Raw genomic sequence first — 22,280 nt, 5'->3', positions numbered from 1 at the left:
GGCCCCGAGGCGCACCGGCCTCCGCCCGGCCTCCGTCATGGTCGGCCCCAGCGGGCAGGACCCGGCACGCCCGGGGGCTTCAGGCATCTGGGCCCTCGCGCTGGGGCTGGGGAGAGGCCTGCGGCGAACGCTTGGAGATCCCCGCGGGGCGGGGCGGCGCGGCCGTCCTGACCCCGGGGTCGCGCTTAGGGAAGGAAGCCCCGGCTCCCGCGCCCTCCCCTCGGGCCGCTTCTCCACCCGCCCGCCCTGGGAACGGGTTCTCCAGCCGACTGCAGGCCACGCCCCCGAGGCTCTCCGAGGCCGTGGCCCTGGAAAGGGGCTCCCTGGGCCGGGCAGGGGGCGCCCGAGGGAGATGGCTCGGGTCCGACCGGGCCCTGCTAGGCCCTCGGTAGGCCTTTCACCCCGTCCCAGGGACCCAGGATCCTGGAGACCCCGCTTGTCCGGGGTACGTGATCCTTTGTGGATGGAGCACCCAGGACAGACAGGGGGGCTGCCCCCTGAGAGCTTCTGCCCCCCCTCGTGCCCCTCCGTCCTTGAGCTTATCCCCACCAGGCTGCTGTGCCGGGTTCCCAGGGCACGTCCCTTCCTCCCTCCCTCCCCTTCCACCCTCCCCCACCGCCGCTGGGTGGAGATGCTCTGGGTCAAATTGTGGCCCCAATGTGTCCTCTGTAGTCCGCCCCTGGTGTCTCAGGGTCACTCATCTCCCAGGTATGAGCCTCCGAGTGGGAGCCCAGCTGGGTCAGACCTGCCACAACTTGGCTCTCTGGCCTAATAGGGGGCCTCCCAGTGGTGGAGAGGTGTTTTGGTTCCCCCCTACATTAACATTGTTTCTCCCCTTCAGCAGCCAGCCAGCTCTGTGTCAGGGTCAGGGGGTGCAGAAAGTCAGGACAGAATGAGGGATAGCTCGGCCCCCAGCTCAGCCTCTTCATCAGTGACAGATCTGTACTGCACCCCTCACAGCAGTAGGTCAGACCTCTTCCTCCCTGGCACAGCCGGAGACTTCAGCCTGAGCGCCAGTCTGTCGGCCTGTACGCTGCTCTATGAGGTACCTTCCAGGAGAGGGGGTCCCCAGCGAGGGAGGAGGGAGCGGAGCCCCAGCCGCCCCTGCCGTGGCTGGGCCCCCACTGCATTGCCAGCCCCAAGATCAGGGACTCAGTGCCAAGGGCAAGGAGGGGGGAGGGAAGAAAAAGATAGGTTGGGTAGAACTCAAGGCAGTCCAGACCATTTCCCTATTCCTCTCCCCTTCTTCCTTCTCCCTCTTCCCCAGCAATTGGTTATGTGATTAGGAGCCTGTGGATCAGCTATACTACTTTTCCTGAGGTGGGGTTGGGAAGGGGTAGAACAATAACAGTGACCCAAGTTTCTGGAAGCTCTGCTTAGCGGCCTGCCTTTTGGGGTTTTGCCCAGACCTGGTAGAGGCGAGGAACAGAAGCTAATAATCTGAGATTGCAGCCTTTGTATTTCTTTCCACTTTGGGAATGCCCAATATGATTTCCCAAATTGATGCCTTTATTTCTTTCCCCATTTTCATGGCTGTAACTTGAACTACAAATAATACTGCTCCATCTACATAGGACAGATGGTATGGGATGGCTTAGGATGTGACAGGGTACCCTTTGCATCCAGTGGTTGAGGTCTCACCTGTTTCTCCTTTATGGCTTTGAGGAAACCACATCAGGCCAGTAGTTGGGAACTTACCTTGGGGATGCCAAGTGGTTACTGTCTAGCTCTCTTTATTTCTGACTTTCCCCTCTGAAGATGGTGGGTTAGGAGGGAACTGGGTACTGTTGAAGAATTTCTTGAAATTTCCCTCTCCCCCCAGGTCTGGCAGTGTTAGAGAGATGGGGGTTGGTGGAGGAGTTGGGGCTCTAGGAGGCATCCTTTGGATGGAAAGCTCTGGTGGGTGGGTATAGTATTATGCACAGGAAGAACCTGGCAAAACCTCGGTCCTGGGCAGGGTCTGTTGGGGTGGGGGAGGATAAAGGATCAGAATAAAACTTTGAATACTAGTGTGCCATGGGCACTCCCTCAGGCTTGAGTGCACAGGTGACTGGCATCTGCATTGCAGGGGGCAGTGGAACCCATGCAGATTGATGTGGACCCTCAAGAGGATCAGCAGAATGCACCAGACATCAACTATGTGGTAGAAAATCCCACCTTGGTACGTGGGGCTTGGAGCTCTCCTTTGGTAGTGTCTCTCCTTTGGGAATAAAACTCTTTGAGACTATATGACAGAGGTATCTGCATGGCATCACTCCCAGGCTGGCATGGGTAGATGGTACCCCTAGAGAAAGGTAGGGGTGCTACATTAGTAATGATCTCTTTCCCAAATCCATCCTGTATTCTTCAGAATATTACTACTGTCATAGCTTAGACACCTGCAGTGGTTCCTTATTGACCATCAAATTTTAACACTACCTCCACTTAGTAACTCTTCTTCCCATCAAATTTTAACACTACCTCCACTTAGTAACTCTTCTTCCCATCAAATTTTAACACTACCTCCACTTAGTAACTCTTCTTCCTACTTTTTCTAGCCCTAACATGGATCCTTTTCCCCAAGTAAGCAAAGGCCTTCACTTTGTTCCACACATTTTGTTCATTCACTTCTAGCTTTTATAGGTCTTGCCTCTACTCCCTTTTCTGACAACCAGTGGCCCTAGTTCTGATCTCTATCTTCCCTCTGCACTTGAATATACAGGTTTTAATTGTGTACATTTGTGCTTCTTCAAGTACTTGAGTTTGAATATTACTGAAAGATCTTACGATTTTTGAGGACTGGGATTACATTTCAATCTCTTTCTATTTTCATACAGTGCCTATTATAGGGATCTGTGTATTGAAGATATTGTACTTTACCAGATTCTTCCCTTTTCTCTTTCAGGACCTGGAACAGTATGCATCCAGTTACAGTGGGCTTATGCGCATTGAGCGGCTACAGTTCATTGCAGATCACTGCCCACAGCTTCGGGTAGAGGCCCTGAAGATGGCATTGTCCTTTGTACAGAGGACCTTCAATGTGGATGTTTATGAGGAGATCCACCGGAAGCTCTCTGAGGCTACCAGGTGGGGCATGAGGATGTGGAAAGAAAAGGGGGAGGGATGGATCCAGATTAGGGTGCTCCTTGGCAGCTGGAAAGGGGTAAGGGAGCAAGCTCCACTGTCTAGAGCTCTCGGGCCCTGACCCTAGAGAAGAAAATGGGAGCTGATGGTAGAAGTCAAACATGTTGGGAAGGTTTTTCAGGATTATTAGACAGGACAGTTTATATGAAAAATTCAACTTTGGGGAGAGGAAGAAAAAATGAGGCAGCTTAGCAGGGAGAGATTTAGTCACCCTAAACAACTTGGTGGTTCTTCTCTACTATTATTCTTCCTACTCCTTCCTAAATCTCCAATGACAATGTTTCTCTTGCTACTACTACCACTACCACCCTGACAACAGAGAGCTACAAAATGCTCCTGATGCTGTCCCTGAGGGAGGGGTGGAACCCCCACCTCTGGACACAGCCTGGGTGGAGGCCACTAGAAAGAAGGCACTGCTAAAACTGGAGAAGCTGGATACAGACCTGAAGAACTACAAAGGGAACTCTATCAAGGAGAGCATCAGGTGAGAGGATTGGAGGGAACAGAAAGCTGGGAGGAGGGGGGAGTGCTGAGAAGTGGGAGAAATGGGCTCCCAAATATCTGCCTTACTCCTTGTCTCTCCCTGGCAGACGGGGGCATGATGACTTGGGTGACCATTACCTTGACTGTGGCGATCTCAGCAATGCCCTCAAGTGTTATTCCCGGGCTCGGGACTACTGTACCAGCGCCAAACATGTCATCAATATGTGCCTCAATGTAATCAAGGTGGGAATAAACAGAAATCTACTAGGTTGGGGGGGGTGGGGAGACCTGGGGACAGTTGCCTACATCCCTCTGGGCACTCAGAGGCCAGTAGATGGTGCCATCGAGCCACATTCCATGCTCTCTGCCCAACAGGTCAGTGTCTACCTACAGAATTGGTCCCATGTCTTGAGCTATGTCAGCAAAGCTGAGTCTACTCCTGAGATTGCTGAGGTAACCGTGCTGCTGCCTTATCTATTCTCTGTTAATCTTTCTTGTGGTTTTCCTTCATTTCTTGGTACTCTTCACCCACTACACTCATATGCTACTTCTCCTTCAGGCTGGGTTTCCTCTGGGCTTTCTCGGAATCACTTCAAGTCATGTCTTAACCCTGGTTAGTGAACAGAACACATCCTCTTTGCCCCTGTTCTTTCTCAGGCTGGCCCCAAGGGATAGAAAAAAAAGTATTGGTGGTGTTTGTTCATTCTCTTAGTCTGTGTCTTCCCTCTCACAGCAGCGAGGGGAAAGGGACAGCCAGACTCAGGCCATTCTTACCAAGCTCAAGTGTGCAGCAGGTAAGGGAAGACTGGGCAGAGTCTCCCTCAGGGTTAAAAGGGGACAGATAGTCAGGTAGGGCAGTTTTCTGACACCTTTCTCAAAACTCAAAAGTAAAAGGATTAATTTTTTCCCAATTCATATGTTGCAACTAATCTTGGGGCATGTAGGCAAGGCAAGTCAGCTTAGTTTTAGCATGTATAGAAAAGCCCCACTGGCTCTAGTTATAGGTGAAGCCTGCCCAGTCCTTAACTCTTTGGATTTTATTTTCTTCTGATGGTTTTGTGGACCCAAATTCCCAGGGTATAGAAGGGGGATCAGGGGCCAATTTATCACTGGGTTCCCCAGGCAAAGGCTGGGACTCTTGTGACTCTTGGTTTCACTTGTCTCTCCTATTCCTTTTCTTATGCCCTTTAGGCCTGGCTGAGTTGGCTGCTCGAAAATATAAGCAGGCAGCCAAGTGCTTTCTGTTAGCTTCATTTGATCACTGTGATTTCCCTGAGGTGAGAAGGAAGGGGACTAGAAGGGGAAAGTATATGGCTAGTATTTGGGGAGTAAATCTGGAACCAGGTCAGTTTGGCTCCTAGGAGGAGTTATAGGGCTATGTTTTCAAACCTATGGCACACATGCTGGAGGGGGCTGCTCCCTTCCATCGCACCTGAGGACATTTCTCTCATCACCTGTCCCACTGCCCAGCAGCCCAGATGGGAGCACTTCCCTCCCCTGTCTGGGGTAAGGCAGGGGTGGGGTGGGAATGGGGCCTTACATGGGGTGTGAGGGTTGCAGTTTGGGCCCTTGGTTTCTAAAAAGTTTGCCTTCACTGTCCTCAGGGAATGGCAGAAACAGCCCTGTATTTCACTATTTCATCCAAGGCCCTTCACTTGAGTGACCTATGAGTTATATTCTATCCTATAATTATGTGTACCCCTGAACCCATTATCCTTGGTTTTTTTTACTTAGCTACTGTCCCCCAGTAATGTGGCTGTGTATGGTGGTCTCTGTGCCCTGGCCACCTTTGATCGACAAGAGCTACAACGCAATGTCATCTCTAGCAGGTGGGTCTGAGAATGCTAGTGCTCCAGATGTTTGAAGCGGGGAGCAGGAAGATACTTAGTTCCATAGACAATGGAAATTTGTTTCTCCAACCCAAAATAACCTGTTTCTCACTTCAGGCCCTGTCTTTAATCCAACTCATCCACATACCCCTGTATTCCGAGCCTTCTCTGGTCTCATTCCCAGGGTTACTCCCTAAAAGCCCAAGCCCCTCAGGGCCTCTCAAGCCCAGTTTTCTCTGCCCTCTTCCCTGAGCCTTCCTCTTGGCTGAAAGGGGCCAGGAGACTGAGGGGTCTGGCGTCTACAGCTCCTTCAAATTGTTCTTGGAGCTGGAACCACAGGTTCGGGACATCATCTTCAAATTCTATGAATCCAAATATGCCTCGTGCCTAAAGATGCTGGATGAGATGAAGGTGAGGCTCAAGGGAATTTGGGTCAACTAATGTTTCACTAGGTCTGAGATGTAGGGGACTTGAGTTTGTAAATGGTTTGTGGATTAGAAAATAAACTTGGGAGAACTTACCAAATGCATTTTGGAAGGGAAAGGCCTGAGTCCCAGTACAATTGGGGGGAAACCTAGTTAAGATAAATTTTAACTCTTTTTAGCTGAAGTTTCTTCCCTTCTGTTGGGGGTACATTTTGGGGTTAGAAGACAGGGTAGTGCCTGACGAGTTCTCTGCTGCAGGACAACTTGCTGCTGGACATGTATTTGGCCCCCCACGTCAGGACCCTTTATACTCAGATCCGAAACCGTGCCCTCATCCAGGTGAGTACTTAGTTGGAGAGCAGGGGAGGGGGTAGGAAATCAGGAAGTTAGTCATAATAATAATATTAACAATGTTTATTTTAACACTTCAAGATTTGCAAAGTACTTTACATCTTATCTCATGAAGGCTTATTTGCCTGTTTCTAATCTTCCACAGTATTTCAGTCCCTATGTCTCTGCTGACATGCGTAAGATGGCTATAGCCTTCAATACCACCGTGGCTGCACTAGAGGATGAATTAACACAGCTGATCCTTGAGGGACTCATCAATGCTCGAATTGACTCCCATAGCAAGGTGAGAGCAGAATTTCATAAAGAAGAGACTGTACCTCCTATAAGTATAGGAGCTACAAATCTGCTTTGTAAGGTGGAAGGGCGTGGGGCGGGTATTGTTCCATGGCTGAACTTCTGGTTGGCTGACAGATTCTGTATGCCCGGGATGTGGACCAGCGTAGCACCACCTTTGAGAAGTCACTGCTCATGGGCAAAGAATTCCAGCGTCGTGCCAAAGCAATGATTTTGCGGGCGGCTGTGCTACGTAACCAGATCCATGTTAAGGTAAAGGTGGCGAATAGGGATGAAGGTTGTTGGGGAAAGCAAAGAAGCACAAAGTTTGGGGGTTAGTTAAGTTAGGAGTTAAGTGGCCAAGATGGAAAAGGGTTCTTTATTAGCATTAGTTTTCTTGAGATGTTGGCTCAACCTCCAACTGTCTGTCTTGTTGCAGTCTCCACCTCGAGAAGGGAGCCAGGGTGAACTAACGCCAGCCAACAGCCAGTCACGGATGAGCACAAACATGTGATTGGGCATCACTCCCCATCTGGACCCCAGGACTGTGTTTGAGTGTCCATCCCCAATCCCATGCTCCCCAGGTCTCTCTGGTTCCAGAGGCCCAACCTTCTCCATGGGCCTAGGAGGCTTCATCTTTCAATGCAGGGGATGCCTCCTCCCCCAGTGGGCCTTGGGACTACGAGACTGCTGCCTCAGTGCCCACCTTGCCAATAGAGTTGTATCCCACAGACGTAGTGGCAAGGGTTGTCAGGGGTCAACTGGGGTTTGCCTTCCTCACAGTTTTTCTTTTCTCCTCACCCTGCATAGCTAGGGACTAGTGGGCATGATGCCACTGGTTCTCCTAGCCTGCCTTCTGTGGGGCACTGGGCTGCTGAATTCCCTGGCTACTCCCAGGACTGACAGTTTCAGGTGCCTGCCTAGCTACAGATTCCTGGTAATCCCAAACTTGGCTGTCCTTCTGTGCCAGGGATTAGGGGAACAGGTTGGGCTGGGCCACCTCTCTTGCTGCTGTTCTGGAGTGGGAAGAAAGGGGATAGGCCTTGCTTGTGCTGGTATTTGTTCCAAATGAGCACAATGACGCCTGGCAGTACCTTCTACACTGCCCCCATCCCCAAACACGTTCTTGTTAATGCATTTTTTTTCCCTGAGTTAGAAATGAGTTGTTGAATCTTTAGACCATTAAAAAAGCAGAATAAAAACTCCCTCCTTGGGTATTCTTCCTTGATGGCTATGAACATGAAACGATTGCTATGCCCTTACCACTCTTTAGGTCCTTTTGAGGAGAGATTGGGACAGGATAAAAGCCTGGAAGTTTTTCCTTCATTTATCCTCTGCTTCCCTGGACTTAATCCTAAACCTTGAATGAAAAAGCCCTAATGTTCAGCCACTAGAGGTTGCTTAATGGAATAGGATGAAGAGGTGGCAAATGAGTCTTTTGGATCCCTACTTTTGTTTTGATTCAAAGGTGAGTATTTAAAGGAGATAGAGTTCCTTTGTTCCTTGGCTTCAGTATCCCTTTTCATTTGTCCTTGGTAAGGTCATACTCTTTAGTTCTTGCTACTTGGCTAATGCCAGGAAATTTGACTGGTTTAGTGATACTCTGTGCCACTGTCTTTCAAGAGTCAGTCTGATATGGTGGTTTAAGTAGCTTAGGCTTACCAGGTCCTGGGAACTGTCCTAAGTAAAGTGCTGAACCTACCTCATTGGTTGCTAAAATGAAGTTTCTTGAGAAGTTGATAGTAATCCTTTTCCTTTACCCCTTCCTAGATGGAAAGAGCCACCTGAATTTTTTTTTTAATATCTCACACTTGGAATTATGATGTAAAAGGATTATTTATTTTTTCAGTCTTTAAAACACAGAGGGGTTAATGAGGACAGTGCAGGTCCAGCCTGGGAACCTGCTCTCCATTGCAGCATTTCCAGAGACCCCAATATGGGCCCTGTGGGTCCTGTAGTAAGAGGACCATACACCATTTCCTTCTGTGTTAAAATAACAGGAGATTTCCCTGAGTAAAGGTGTTTCTTTAAATAAGACTTATCTGGAATTCAGCAGCAACAGCAGCAGCCCTGATACCATTATCAAGGTAGTGGCACTGGAACAGAGGCCCCAGGAATGGAAGAAGGGGTTAGACTGGGTTCCAGCTGACACTTCATCCTACACTACCCATAACCTCTGGGAATCCACCAGGTTCCTTCACCCCTGGATCCCTGGACTGGGGTTCCGGTAAGCTGGGCCGGCCACTCTTCCATGCAAGGGACTTCTCTGATTTAGTTTTAAAAAGCAATCCATGTCCTGAGAATAGGAAGAAAAGTAAAGAGTTGGAGGAAACACATTAGCAATTTTTAATAGAATTCAGAACTCTTTGGTGAGGGTGGAGCTTGGTGGCTCAGTGGCTGTAGAGCTAGACCTGGAGCAGAGAGGACCTGGGTTCAAATCTGGCCTCAGACATTTCGAGCTATGACCCTGGGCTAATCACTTAACCCCAGTTACCTAGCTCTTACCACTCTTCTACCTGGGAACTGTTAAGATTAAAAATAATAAAGGCTGATACAAATATATAAATTAGTATTTTAATTAAAGCCATGCTGATAGAGATAAATCATTAGACCACGTGCCAGTAAGAATTCAAAACTGCCGCCTCCTCCATTATTATTACCTCACCTCTCTTCCCTGCCTGCTAGCCAAAGAGGGAGAGACTACTCGATTCTCTCATTTAAACTGTTCTCTGCGTGGTGACGCAGGCATTCCCACGCCCAAAGAACCGGAAACGGAAACCCGTTGGACCACGGGAAATGTAGTTTGATAATTTCCACATGTCCATAGAAAATATATATATACTTTTAGATGGCATTTTCAAATTCCAATTAACAGAACCAATAGTATTCATTCAAAGACAGAAGGTAAGGGTTTAAAAAAATTTTTGGTGAGGGTAGAGAAACTTGGTGACAAGACAGACACAGCAGTCCCCAGTGAACAGGCTACAGAACAGATGTATGGAACAATAGAAACTCCAGAGCCACTATGACAGAGTTCTAGGGATTAAAGTTAGGATGCTCCTAGATCCTGAGATGGGGTGATGGTGGTTTAAGGATGAAAGCCTAGTGTTTATTTAAGACTTGGGAAAGCAACCCATATGAGGAAAGAGAAGGTTTAGTCAGTTCCACTAGCCTGGCTGTTGTCCCTTCCCACACCTCTACCCTCCATATCATTCCTCCAGTTAGTACATCTGCTACCACCACAGCATGACCTTTAGGACCTGGGAGATCTTCTCTTACCTGGACAATCTGCAGTTTCTTTGAAAGCTCTTTTCTTGCAGCAGCCACGGCACAGGTTAAAAACACATTTGTTGCCCTAAAAACAAAACATCTGGTGAAGCAAGGGCTGAAGTCCTTTTTTTTTTTTTTTTAACCCTTACCTTCTGTCTTAGAACCAATACTGTATATTGGTTCTAAGGCAGAAGAGTGGTAAGGGCTAGGCAATGGGGGTTAAGTGACTTACTCAGGGACCCACAGGTAGGAAGTGTCTGTGACCACATTTGAACCCAGGACCTCCTGTCTCTAGGTCTGGTCTCAATAAACTAAGCTACCCAGCTGACCCAAAGTCCTTTTTTTAAGGACCAAGAAATAATGCAAGCGTTTACGAATGGATCAGCTTACAAGTTCTGCCCAGCATAAAGCCAAGGAAAGCTGGGAAAGAACTTAATGAGAAGGGGAATGAAGGCTCTTCTGAGGCAAGGCAGGTTGAGAAATTCTGGCAGATGCTGTTCCCTACTAAGAGTACACATTAGTGTCAAGATCATGTTGGAGAAACTACTAGACTGCCTACCTAGCAGAGCCAAGATGGGAAGGGCAGGAAAAAGGGGATCTTCTCTTCCCAAGACCCTATTGCCATCCCTACCTATCAGAAGAGCAAGAGGAGGTGATTTTGATTGATCTTTGATTATGCAGTCTATCCAGGCAGGGAGGACTAGTCAATCTCATACACGAAAATATTTATAGCAGTACTTTTTGTGGTAACAATTCATGGATTCAGAGGTTGTAAATACCTTCTCTAGGGTCTGCTATTAATTTTAGTAAAGAAAAAACAGAAAAGTCTAACACAGCTCAGTCACATCTCTAGATTTAAACAAAAGACATTCTGGAAAAGATGGCATCTGGGTCTCCTCGCAGGAAAAACCTGAGTCAAGATCCCAAAAGAATCATCCCTGCTGGCACTTGAATGAACTCAAATAACTTTCTTGTGGCTGTTCTTGCTCACTCTCTGCAGATGGTACAGTTAAAAGAGATGAGCGGTTCTGATACCTGGGAAAGTGTAAAGAGACCTTTTAGGTCCATTTGGCAAGAAGTGAAGGTGGTATTTCCTTTTGTGTGCTATCCTTGATTATAGGCAGCTTTGTTCTCAGAGTTCTATAGGCATAGGTAGACTTAATAAACTCAAAATTTCTCAGCTGGATTGAGAAAATTCCCATATCTCCTAGTGAGAGAAGTATCCCATTGAAACATCTCTTTCCAGGAAGAATGGAAATAGCTTAATAATGCCCTTAGAGAATGATAAACCAAGTAGCAAAGTTTATGCTTTTTACAGGGAATAGGAAGGCCCATGTGCAGGGAAAATTTGGTGACAAGAAGCAAAGAGTTACAGTCCAGATGGAGGCCAAACTGCAGACCTACCTTTGGGTTTCCGCACTGGTCACACTTTGCATATTTCGCTAGGTAAAAGGAAGAAAAAGATATTTGGTTGAATGTGATGAGTCAGAGAATACTGTTGTTAAATTCAACTGTATGTGAATAAAAAGGGGTGAATATAGAATTTAACTGCAATTATGAAGCAATAGTGACCAGTCTACCTAGGCTAAAATAACACTTGAATTTTCTTCAGAGGGATGAGAGAACCATCTACCTGTTTCCCAGCACTTTTAGGGATTACTGTAGTGGAAAATGAGAAGCTCTATATCATTACCAGTCTGGAGAAATCTTGTATTTTTAAGATTTCACTGCATTTTATCCCCATGATCTGTTTAATGTTCCCCAAAGCTCTGAATTTAAAGGTAGGGCTAATATTGAAGGAGGCCAATATTCTAATTTCCAGTCCTAAGTTTTGGCCTGAGCCCCAAAACCTGTCCAATAGACAATAGCAGCCAAGACCTATGTTTTATCTAAACTTTTTATCTTCCCTCAGACCCTAGCACAGGGCTCTACACTTAGCAGACATTTGATAAATTTCTATTGTGGCATATGGAGGACCCAGAGAGGTAATAGGTGAGACCAAGAAAAACAAAGAAACCAAGTGATTGGCCTAGTAAATAGATACTGGCAGAAGTGAAGCAATCATCCTTATCAAACAATACTGACCACAGGGTCTAATATAAAGAGTAAGCCTGATTTTCCCTTTAAATACTTGGATGCTGTGCCATTTTGTACATCCATGTTTAGTAAATATTATTTCACTATCTGATCCCTTTAAGCATAATGTAGTTTCCCTATTTAGCTATTTTAATAACAGCTGCTGTCTTGTCTGAGATTGTGATTACTGTCCCTGCTTTTGGGTTCACTTGAAGTATAAAAAATTCTGATTCAGCCCCTTATTTAACTGTATATCTTTCTGTTTCAAGTGTTTTCTTATAAAGAATGTATTTCTGGATTGTGTTTTCCAATCTATTCTTCTCTTCTCCTTCATCTTACAGGTGAGAGTTCATCCCACTCACAGATGTGATTGTTAATTGTCTATTTAGCCCCATTAGATTCTCTTGAACTTTTTTCCTCCTTTACCTACTCCCCTCTTTACAAAGAAGATGATAAAAGAGAATGAATACAATCCATACTAGTAATCTATCATCAAAGCAATGTGCTTTTCCTAGCTGTGTGATCCTGGGTGAGTCACATAACCACAACCATTAGTCCTTACCACTCTTCTGCCTTGGAAGCAATACTTAGCAATTTTAAGACAGAAAATAAGGGCTTAAAAAAATAGTGATATGCTTCTACTCCACTTCCCTCTCCTTTCTTCCAATCACTTATTCATTTTTCCTTTTTTATCCCTGTGTAACACCTATCCCCTTCTCCCCAAGTTGCAGTTTGTCTTGCTTTCTATCTGTCTCTCATATTCAATATCTAAAATTGATAGAGAATAAAAGAACTGCAAATGACAATAACGGTGAGGTTTATAACCTCACTGGACTGTCAAAGATGAAAGAGAGGGACAGCTAGGTGGCACAGTGGATAAAGTACAAGTCACTTAACTCCAATTGCCTAGTCCTTGCCACTCCTCAGTCTTAGAATTGATACTAAGACAAAAGGTAAAAAATGACCCAAGGAAAGATAAGGGTCAAAGTCTCGTATACACCAAAATATTCATAGCAGTACTTTTTGTGGTAACAACAACAAAAATAGCCCAGAAAGTAGTAAGGATTCAGTTAAGAGATTAGATAGATTATAGATTATAGTATATTGAAAATTATTTGCTGTAAGAAATAAGGACAATAAGGAATTTAGAAAAACATAAGAATGCTTATATGAATTGATGTAGAATGGGGAAAAAGGAAGTTGAACAATATATACAATAACTACAATAATGGAAACAAAATCACTAAATGGAAGCTAACCAATCTTGGTCCTAGAAAGAATGAAATATCTCCCTCGTTTTGGTAAGACTATGGATGAGAAATATTGCATGCAATGCAGATGAGATCACTGTGTTAAATGGTTTTGTTTTTAAGTATTTCTTTGGTTCAAAGTGGGGCTTGTTTAGGAGTTTGGTAGAATGTGTGCAGATCTGGAAGTAATTGTGATATAAGGACAATAAAACTATACGACGAAAAATATATATAAAACACAAGCTTCCTTCAAAAGTCGAGATTTGGGATTATTTTGTTTGCTAAAATTTCTTTTTTCTTTTTTTTTTTTTTAAACCCTTAACTTCTGTGTATTGACTTATAGATGGAAGAGTAGTAAGGGTAGGCAATGGGGGTCAAGTGACTTGCCCAGGGTCACACAGCTGGGAAGTGTCTGAGGCCGGATTTGAACCTAGGACCTCCTGTCTCTAGGCCTGGCTCTCAATCCACTGAGCTACCCAGCTGCCCCCTAAAATTTCTTTTTAACTTCTCAGATTTGGAAATGATAAATATCTTAGGACCTCTCAATGCTGACCCATTTCTAGATCAATAAAGGAAAAAATTAGCTCCCTTATTGGGATACATTTTTAAGCCTCTCTTAATTCTTAAATATACCTACATAGCAATAATAACAACAAGCAGTAACCTTGTAGTCCAACTCATCATTCATGGAAAGAGGAGGGGCATGATGACAAGAGTAGAGGAATGTCAGCAAGGATGATATACAGTCCAGTGGTTCCCAAACTTTTTTGGCCTACCGCCCCCTTTCCAGAAAAAATATTACTTAGCTCCCTGGAAGTTAATTTTTTAAAAAATTTAATAGCAACTAATAGGAAAGATAAACACACCTGTGGCCATCACTGCCCCCCTGGATCACTGCAGCACCCACCAGGGGGCAGTAGCACCCACTTTGGGCTGATATACACTAAGATCACTTATAGTAGCTGTGAAGCCTGGTGGGAAACCCTAACCATTGGCAAACTGGGCTCTAATTGGATTAGCACTCAAGTCAGTGTGATATAACTGCTCTTAAGTCAAAGGAACAGAAAGATGGCACAAGGCTGAAGACTGGCCCTACTTAAAACCAAAATGATGATCAGAATATTGCAAAGAATTGTAGAGTGAATGGTATTCCTTTATGTTCATATGCTACAAAAAGGCAAGACACACTAGAAGAAATAGGAAATACCAATATCCTCCCTACTGACCATTGAAAAGGTCAAAATGCATATGCAATGGAATAGACGAGTACTTTTATTCTGTACCATTACTATATCATAGCAGAACTGAAAAAAAGATTTTACCAGGTATAGACAAAGAAATACTGCTTTTTGTCAATAAAACCCTCATTGCTTACCAGTATAGGGCAATCAATAACTTCATCCCTAAACTTAAATTAGGCAAAAACACAAAATAAAAAATCTGAAGTCAGAATAGCTGAAGTACTTTAAGTCACTAAAAATCTTCACTTAATACTAGATATGTATAGTAATAAAATGAATGACAAAAGCAGCATGAGTTTAGTGACTTTAAGTCACTAAAAATCTTCACTTAATTACTAGATATGTATAGTAATAAAATGAATGACAAAAGCAGCATGAGTTTCAAGTGATTTTGAAAAGGAGATGGAGATACTTCGACTGGAATTCTAAGGTTTTTAGTTTTATAGCAAAAATCCAAACTAGCAGATCAATTATACTAAAAAAGTATAATTTTTAAAATTATACAGTATTTGATAGAAATTGTAAAAACATTTTGAGACATACCCTGCAGGTGTGCCACAGTGAAAAGCAAGGGCCTACTCCTAAATACAAGCATCAAACACCACCCCCAGGACAGAAGCAACTTGAAAGAATTTTTTTTTTTAAACCCTTACCTTCCGTCTTGAAGTCAATACTGTGTATTGGCTCCAAGGCAGAAGAGTGGTAAGGGTAGGCAATGGGGGTCAAGTGACTTGCCCAGGGTCACACAGCTGGGAAGTGACTGAGGCCAGATTTGAACCGAGGATCTCCCTTCTCTAGGCCTGAGAATTTTTTTTTTTTACTTAAGATTTGTAGTAGAAAATCTGAAGGCAATATTCAATTAAAGGCAACAAAAAAGAAATATGTAGAAATTTAGAAAACAAAAGAAAGTTTAAGAGTCTAGATTCCCTTAATAAGCAACTAAAAATAAAGGGGGAAAGGTTAAGGCAATGTAGGGAATCAAGGCAGCATGAAAAACAAAATACATAATCCAACATCAAAGATTTTGAGAAGTAAATCAAAGGTGAGAGAGTTACACAGAAGTGGGAAGATTTGAAAAGTTTTTAGTCCTCTGGTTTCAAGAAGTCCAACAAAGCAAAATACAAGGTAGATGAAGTGAGAAAAAGAAAGCTTGCACATCATTATTTTGATGGATAACAGAATAGCTGCATCAATGGATGTGATAAAGCTTCTCTGAAAAACTAGAAAGTATCAGAAATAAGATATATATAATTATAAGTTTGAGTACTTCATAATGGTACACAAATTAATTGCAAAACTTTACTAGCTTTCTAATCCCATCTTTCTTAATAGAATACATCTCATATTTATTACAAAAAGATAAGAGCTTATATCATAAAAAATAAAAAAAAACTAACAAGAAAACATTGACAGAGCATCAAAAAGGGTGGTTCAAAAAGTCCCAGGGTAGGGACAGAGCTAAGATGGCAGCCAAATAGCACCACTGACAATCCTTCCAAACCAATCTTTAAAAAGCACCTCAGGACAAGAGGAGTCAAAAACTAATAAAAAGGAGTGAGGGGGCTCTTCCGCTGAATATAACTCAAAAGGGAGCAGAGAGAGTTGATTTTCATAGGATAAGGGGGAACTGGAATAGGATAAGGGGGAATTGGAAGCAAAACTGCACACAGAGGAGTGCTGGCTACCACCCAATTCCCTCACTACACCAGGTTCCATGACTGGACACATGATCCTGGGACATGGACTACACCAACAAAAGAGCACCTCAGAACCACCCCTGAAAGTCCCAGGCTCTAGCACCAGCCTGCAGTAAGGTATGGAGGTCCATAGTGCTAGGCGCTTTCAAGCCTGCTCTGCTGTGGCAAAGACCTAGCTCCAGGGCAAAATAGGTCACAGTGCTAAGCCTTGCAAACCAGTAGCAGAGAAAACAGAACCATCTAGCTGCTTTCAGAATTCCCAGTCCACAGACAAAAAAAAAAAAAAGAAAAAAAAGGCTGGAAAAATAAGCAAACAGTAAAAAACAATAACAACAAAAAACACAACCCTTGAAAATTTCTATGGAGACAAAGAACAGAACCAACAGGGGATGGTAAGAGACAAGCAACTACATGCAAAATTTAAAAACAAAACAAAATGGGAATTGCTCTGAAGTTCTGGAGGAACTCAAAAAGGAATTCAAAAATCAAAAATGACAGGTTGAAGAAAAACGAGGAAAAGAAAGTAATGCCAAAAAGCCCCAGGGCATACCAGAACAATTTATTGCAAATCCTTTACTACTGCCATTGCTGTAGTTTATGATCTCAATATCTTTTACCTAAACTAATATGATGACTCTAAAATAACAAACTAATATTATAACTCATCATAAGCAATGAAAAATGACTAATCTTCCTGACTTGCAGTTCTCATTATATCACTCCACTGGTCAAAAACTCTAGTAACTACTGGAGTCCAAGAACCTTTTAGTTTGGAATTCAAGGCTCTCCACAATTTTCCCCCACCTTATCTTTCAAGCTTTATTTCACTGTACTCTACTTGACAAACCCTTTGCTTCAAACAAAATGGAATTTCTTTCCTTTGAAAAGTTCCTCTCTATTTGCCTCTCTATTTTTGCACAAATTAATCACTTTGCCAGAAATGTCCTTCCCTCATTTCTGTGATGTTTTAGCCACTTTTGGGGCTCAGCTCAAATGCCACCTCCTCCATGAAGCTTTCCCTGATATTTCAAGTTAGAACTCCTCTTCCTCCTCTGCATGTTTATTATACACTTATCACATGATTCTTGGTTCAAATCCTGGTTTACAGTACTTTCAGCATGGATAGGTCACTAGCCTCAAGTTCCTTTCCTATAAAATGTAGACAACAATAATTGTAATTTCTACTTCACAGGGTTGTAGTGAGAAATCAATTTTGTAAATCGCATTATGGTTACGGTTATTTGTGGCATTCTTTCAAGGTTGTAAGTGAATGACAGGCAGAGGCTATATCTACTCTCTTAGTCTAGCATGGAATCTTGCATGAAACTGCTTGATGAATGCTGGACTGCTGGGTAATTCCAATTAAGGATCTCTCTTCATAACCTTCTATAGGATTTTCATCTAGCACCTGTTTTTGCCATAGTTAATATCAAAGGTAAAGAAAATGGAGAGGATGGTCAAGTATTTAGTTATTCTTTTCTGCTAACATCGCTCCTCTGCAGATCAGGTTGGACTAGGCCAAAGCTTACGTTTCAGAGAAGGGTCAAAGTTTTTGTTTGGGTTCCTTAATTTCTTTTTCTGCTTGTTCTTCGAGAGAAAGTCTGAACTGGCATCCTCTTCATCCTCCAAGGCTCGCTTTCCCCGTGTGCTGCGATCAGTGCTGCCATTCTCCCTGCTCACCTCTTTAGGCCTGAAAGAGATGCCACTGGGATTATAAACTCAGAAGCAAGAAGGTTAGGAACTCTATTATAGATAATGAAGGGTCAGTGGATCCACAAATCAACTGGAGTGAAGTGAAGGCTCATAAGTAGATTAAAATCTCTTATAAGAGGCAAAAATTGGTGTGAAATGAGGGCCAAAGAATCTTAAAGGGTTGGGGGCTGTGGGGTGGCTCAGTGGATAGAGAGCCAGGCCTAGAGACAGGAGGGCCTGAATTCAAATCTGGCTTTAGACACTACCTAGCTGCATGACCCGTGGCAAGTCACTTAACCTTCAATGCCTAACACTTTTCTGCTTGGAACCAATACACAGTATTGATTCTAAGAACGTAAGGATTTAAAAAAAACTACTCAGAGGGTTGAGGCATTATGTGCTGAGTCAAGAGTAGACATGTGTCACATTCTACCTCTCACTTATAATTCCAGAAGCCTGAGACTTTCATTTTGAAGTCTTCTTGGTTACTGAACCAGCTAACAAATAAGATGGCTAAAGATACAGAAGTAGAGGAAGGGCTAAACCATGTCCATCATCAGATATGAAATCAGAATTTCTGACTTGTTAAGGAGAATCCCCAAAAGAGGCAGAAAGGTTCAGTCAGGTCCAAGGAAAGCTGAGAAATACCTATATAGAAAAGTATAGCCCACTCCCAACTCCCACCTACACAAGACCAATCCTAGACTAAGCTCACCCAGGTCGGACATATGGCTGGCAAATCCAATGGAAGAAAGGCAATCCTTCCTTGGGCTTCTCTCCTTCCTTCTGGCTGGCCATTTCCTCCTGTTAAAGTACAAGTGTGACTAGTGACCTTCCTTGTCAGCACTGACAGGCCTAGGTTCAACTGTTCTGGACTACCTAAGTCACAGACCCAGTTTACCCAAACTGTCCAAGGAAGACACAAGCACCTCATTATCAAGTCCAAATGGGTTCTTCCAGAAAATACCTGACAACGCAGCTTTAGCTCTCTGCTAACATCAGCAATCCCTTCCAAAGTTTTCACTTTGGCCAGTTCTTCCCGAAGCTGCTGATGAATCTGTAGCCTAAAAGAGAAAGAGGTATACTACTCATTCCACAAAGACAGCCTTAGATTTTCCATTTCCTTTGGGTGGGTAGATGTGAGGGAGAAAACCGAGTAGTTACACTGCAGACAAAACAACTTTAGTGACACTAAATACCAAATCACATTAGATAGGGGCAGCTGGGTAGCTCAGTGGATTGAGAGCCAGGCCTAGAGACGGGAGGTCCTAGGTTCAAATCCGGCCTCAGCCACTTCCCAGCTGTGTGACCCTGGGCAAGTCACTTGACCCCCATTGCCTACCCTTACCAATCTTCCACCTATAAAAGTCAATACACAGAAGTTAAGGGTTTAAAATAAAAAAAAACAAAAACAAAAACAAAACAAATCACATTAGATAGGGTTGAGAGACTGTAGTCATTTTTCCTCCTTCCTACATATAGATTATTCCCCTGCTTAACTTCACCCATCTCAAATTACTCTATTACTAAGTCCTTTGAGGATTTGGAAGTCCAGCCATATGCTGTTACTTTGCCCCTGCTGTAGGTTAACTTGAGTGATTTCATGTATTTACATTTTTAAAACACAGGGATTGTGTCATCATATTTTATTTATATATTTATAATATAATTTTCTCTCTGATATTTAACCTCTGCTACCATCCTTTGGACACAGTAAGTGTTCAATTGCTTTGCTCTCCAGAGAAACTCACGTGTGATGCCATAGCTTGAAGAGATGAGCCCGGACATAGGACAGGGGGCAGGGGTGTTGCTGTACAATCTCCAGATATTCTTCAGCCATCTCCCACACCAGTGGGTTTCGACCCTCAAACAAGGCTGGGTTGTGTAGGTTACCCTCTAGGAGATAAAAGAGAAACTCAAAGCTGTGATGATGCAGAAGGCCAAGTCTCCCTGAGTTCTGGGATAAGTGAGCTGGTTCTTTGAAGACTTGAGACACAATTTGGTCTGTGACCAATAATAACCTAAGAAGTATGGCAGAATAACTGTACAGGTTCTAAACAACAATATAGATCGTAGCTAGCAATTTTTTTTTTTTTCCTGGCAATCTTCCCACAAGGCAGTCTGGCACTTGAGAAAAATAACCTAAGCATTCCAGTAAGAGTGCAGGACTCTTTATCAAAAAGTGCAAGCTAAAATTCTCAGGAACGAGAATAAAGAAGACCAAGGTAGTTGTGCTATCTTAAGAATAACTCCCTAAGAAAAATACATACAGAAAAATATTTATAGCTGTGCTCTTTGTAGTGGCAAAAAACTGGAAAACGAAGGGGTGTACATCAATTGGGGAATGGCTGAACAAATTGTGGTATCTGATGGTGATAGAATACTATTGTGTTGAAAGGAATAATGAACTCGAGAATTTCTACGTGAATTGGAAAGACCTCCAGGAACTGATGCAGAGTGAAAGGAACAGAACCAGGAGAAAATTGTATTCAGAGACTGACTGATACATTATGGCACAAACAAATGTAATGGACTTCTCTACTAGCAATGCAATGATCCAGAACAATTCTGAGGGACTTATGAGAAAGAACACTGTCCACATCCAGAGAAAGAACTGTGGGAGCAGAAACACAGAAGAAAAACATATGACTGATCAAATGGTTCGATGGCTATATGATTGGGTTGACTTTAAATGATCACTCTATCCCAAATATTAATAATATGGAAATAGGTTTTGAACAATGACACATGTAAAACCCAGTGGAATTGCTAATAGGCTCCAGGAGGGGGGAGGGAAGAGGGGAAAGAAAGAACACAAATCATGTAACCATGGAAAAATATCCTAAAACAACCAACCAATTAATCAATCAATTAATTAATTAATTAGGGGAAGAAAAAAAAAGAATATTTCCCTAAGTTAATAACATCTCACAAACAGCTCAAGATGATAGATTTTCTGACTCATAAGAATGCTGGCCTAGAGTTAGTTACAGAAAAGAGTCCAGCTCTGACTAGAAATTGGTCACGGAGGAGCCTAGCCCCCAGAGAGCTGAGGCTTATTAGAGGAGAAAGAGAATTTCAATTTTCTATTTAATGATGTTTATGTAAACATAGAAAGCATGGCATAGTGGATAGAAAGCTGGCCTTGAAGCTAAAACATCTGGCTTTATGTCCTGCCTCTGAAACATTTTGGCTGTGTGACCCTGAGAAGGTCACTTGACATCCAAGGAACTATAGAGTGCTACTGCTCTCTTGGTAGAGCCTCTTATTCTGGGAGTTTCCTGTGTCAGTGAAGTAACAGGTCCAATCGTAATCCCCTCTCCCTTGTATAAGCATGGGAAGACATGAAAAAGAGTCCCACAGGATGGACAGGCATAAAGAGGTTGCTACAGCCTGCAACATCAGAGGGAGTAACAATACTGATGAGATCATTTATCTGTCAAAGTAAACAAATTTTAACAGCTGAGATGATACAAAATGATCTGAAGTTTATAAACAAGTGGCTCTACTGTTAAACCTTCAAAATTGTCTTCCAAATTTCTAATGTCAACAATGAGGGAAACATTTGACTTTGGAGAAATTTCTCAAGTTCATATTTAACAGCAATGAAGAATGCACAACTCAGACTTGGGGTTGGCATATACTTAAAGCAAATATGGCATAGTCTGCAGTCAAGAGGATATAAGTATACAGCTGGAGCAAATGCAAAGTCCAAAATCTATGAGAACAAAATTCCCGCTATTTTTCACCTGGACACTCAGAAGAAAAGTTTCTAATGCTGTTAACATAAAGTACCAGCTCTGAGCCATAGTATTAGATTGGTCTATAGGTAGGATTTGCAGCTAAATGAGTGAAGGAATGCAACACATCTAAAGAGGATTATTGCCTTATCTGCACTTACAGAATAAGTGATTTCATACACAATTTGCCTTTCCCACTAAATTTTACATTTCTAAAGCACAGGGATCATTTCTCCTGATTTCTTTGGTTAACTTCCTCTATACTTTTTCTCTTCCCTTTGTACAACCCTTTGGACACAGTGAGATACTATTATGAAAGAGAACCAATTTTAACTTTACTTTTCCCTGCTAAGACTACTGGCTTGTTCTCATGCAAAAGCACAAAGCTTTGGAAAGACAAAATCTACCATAGTGGTTAAAAGTATTCAGTTAAAGGAATTTATGCTCAATCGCCATAGTGCAGAAAAGCATGCAAACTCAAGCCATTAGCTGAGCACTTGTCCACATATGAGTGGAAGACACAACAGAGCTACCTTACCTGCACTCATCACCCCATGAACCCCTGTTTCTTGGATGCACTTTTCTACATCATGGAGGTATTGGATATTCCCATTTGCAAATACTGGGATATTCACTGCCTTCCTAGAAGAAGAAAGAGGAGATGCTCAGGGTCTAGAAAAGAAATGACAATCCCTTTACCACCACCACCCCATACATGCTGTAAGACCAGTGCCAGTCAGAGTCTCACTCTTCCTGCTAAGAGAATGGCTGTTACCAACTCTAGAACTTAATCTCTAAAAATGCTTCTCTTTTTAGAGAAGCAGAGTGGG

The 22,280-nt window shown here is 43.3% G+C and overlaps 2 protein-coding genes across 7 annotated transcripts in view; one reads left to right on the top strand and one right to left on the bottom strand.

Annotated features, from left to right (window-relative positions):
* Nucleotides 1-698: 698 nt before the first annotated feature.
* GPS1 (G protein pathway suppressor 1) lies at nt 699-7,689 on the top strand. 5 transcript variants are annotated; one of them, XM_044676256.1, is made up of 14 exons: nt 699-1,045; nt 2,069-2,161; nt 2,885-3,066; nt 3,443-3,607; nt 3,714-3,849; nt 3,982-4,059; nt 4,343-4,400; nt 4,798-4,883; nt 5,341-5,435; nt 5,741-5,846; nt 6,119-6,199; nt 6,357-6,494; nt 6,623-6,757; nt 6,924-7,689. In XM_044676256.1, the coding sequence occupies exons 1-14, from the start codon at nt 893-895 to the stop codon at nt 6,996-6,998; spliced, it is 1,581 nt and encodes a 526-aa protein (XP_044532191.1). In that variant the 5' UTR covers nt 699-892; the 3' UTR covers nt 6,999-7,689. The 5 variants fall into 5 exon arrangements, with proteins under 5 accessions (XP_044532191.1, XP_044532190.1, XP_044532193.1 ...); XM_044676255.1 differs by having other exon boundaries at nt 4,340-4,400; XM_044676258.1 differs by having other exon boundaries at nt 2,885-3,081.
* A 615-nt stretch (nt 7,690-8,304) lies between these two features.
* The window catches only part of DUS1L (dihydrouridine synthase 1 like), a 35,749-nt gene continuing 21,773 nt past the window's right edge, over nt 8,305-22,280 (bottom strand). Inside the window, exons 7-14 of one of the 2 annotated variants that reach the window (XM_044676261.1) lie at nt 21,989-22,092; nt 19,462-19,606; nt 18,678-18,774; nt 18,426-18,511; nt 17,548-17,708; nt 11,159-11,196; nt 9,764-9,839; nt 8,305-8,780 (exon numbers count right to left, since the gene is read on the bottom strand). In XM_044676261.1, the coding sequence (XP_044532196.1) occupies nt 8,638-8,780; nt 9,764-9,839; nt 11,159-11,196; nt 17,548-17,708; nt 18,426-18,511; nt 18,678-18,774; nt 19,462-19,606; nt 21,989-22,092 (850 nt within the window). In that variant the 3' untranslated portion in view covers nt 8,305-8,637. Of the gene's footprint in view, nt 8,781-9,763; nt 9,840-11,158; nt 11,197-17,547; nt 17,709-18,425; nt 18,515-18,677; nt 18,775-19,461; nt 19,607-21,988; nt 22,093-22,280 lie in introns of both variants that reach the window. The other variant, XM_044676260.1, reaches the window with a different exon arrangement.

The sequence above is a fragment of the Gracilinanus agilis genome, chromosome 4, assembly GCF_016433145.1.
Source record: "Gracilinanus agilis isolate LMUSP501 chromosome 4, AgileGrace, whole genome shotgun sequence".
NCBI classification, from domain to species: Eukaryota; Metazoa; Chordata; class Mammalia; order Didelphimorphia; family Didelphidae; genus Gracilinanus; species Gracilinanus agilis.
Note: the sequence above shows the minus strand (reverse complement) of the source record. Positions and strands in the feature narration are given on the sequence as shown.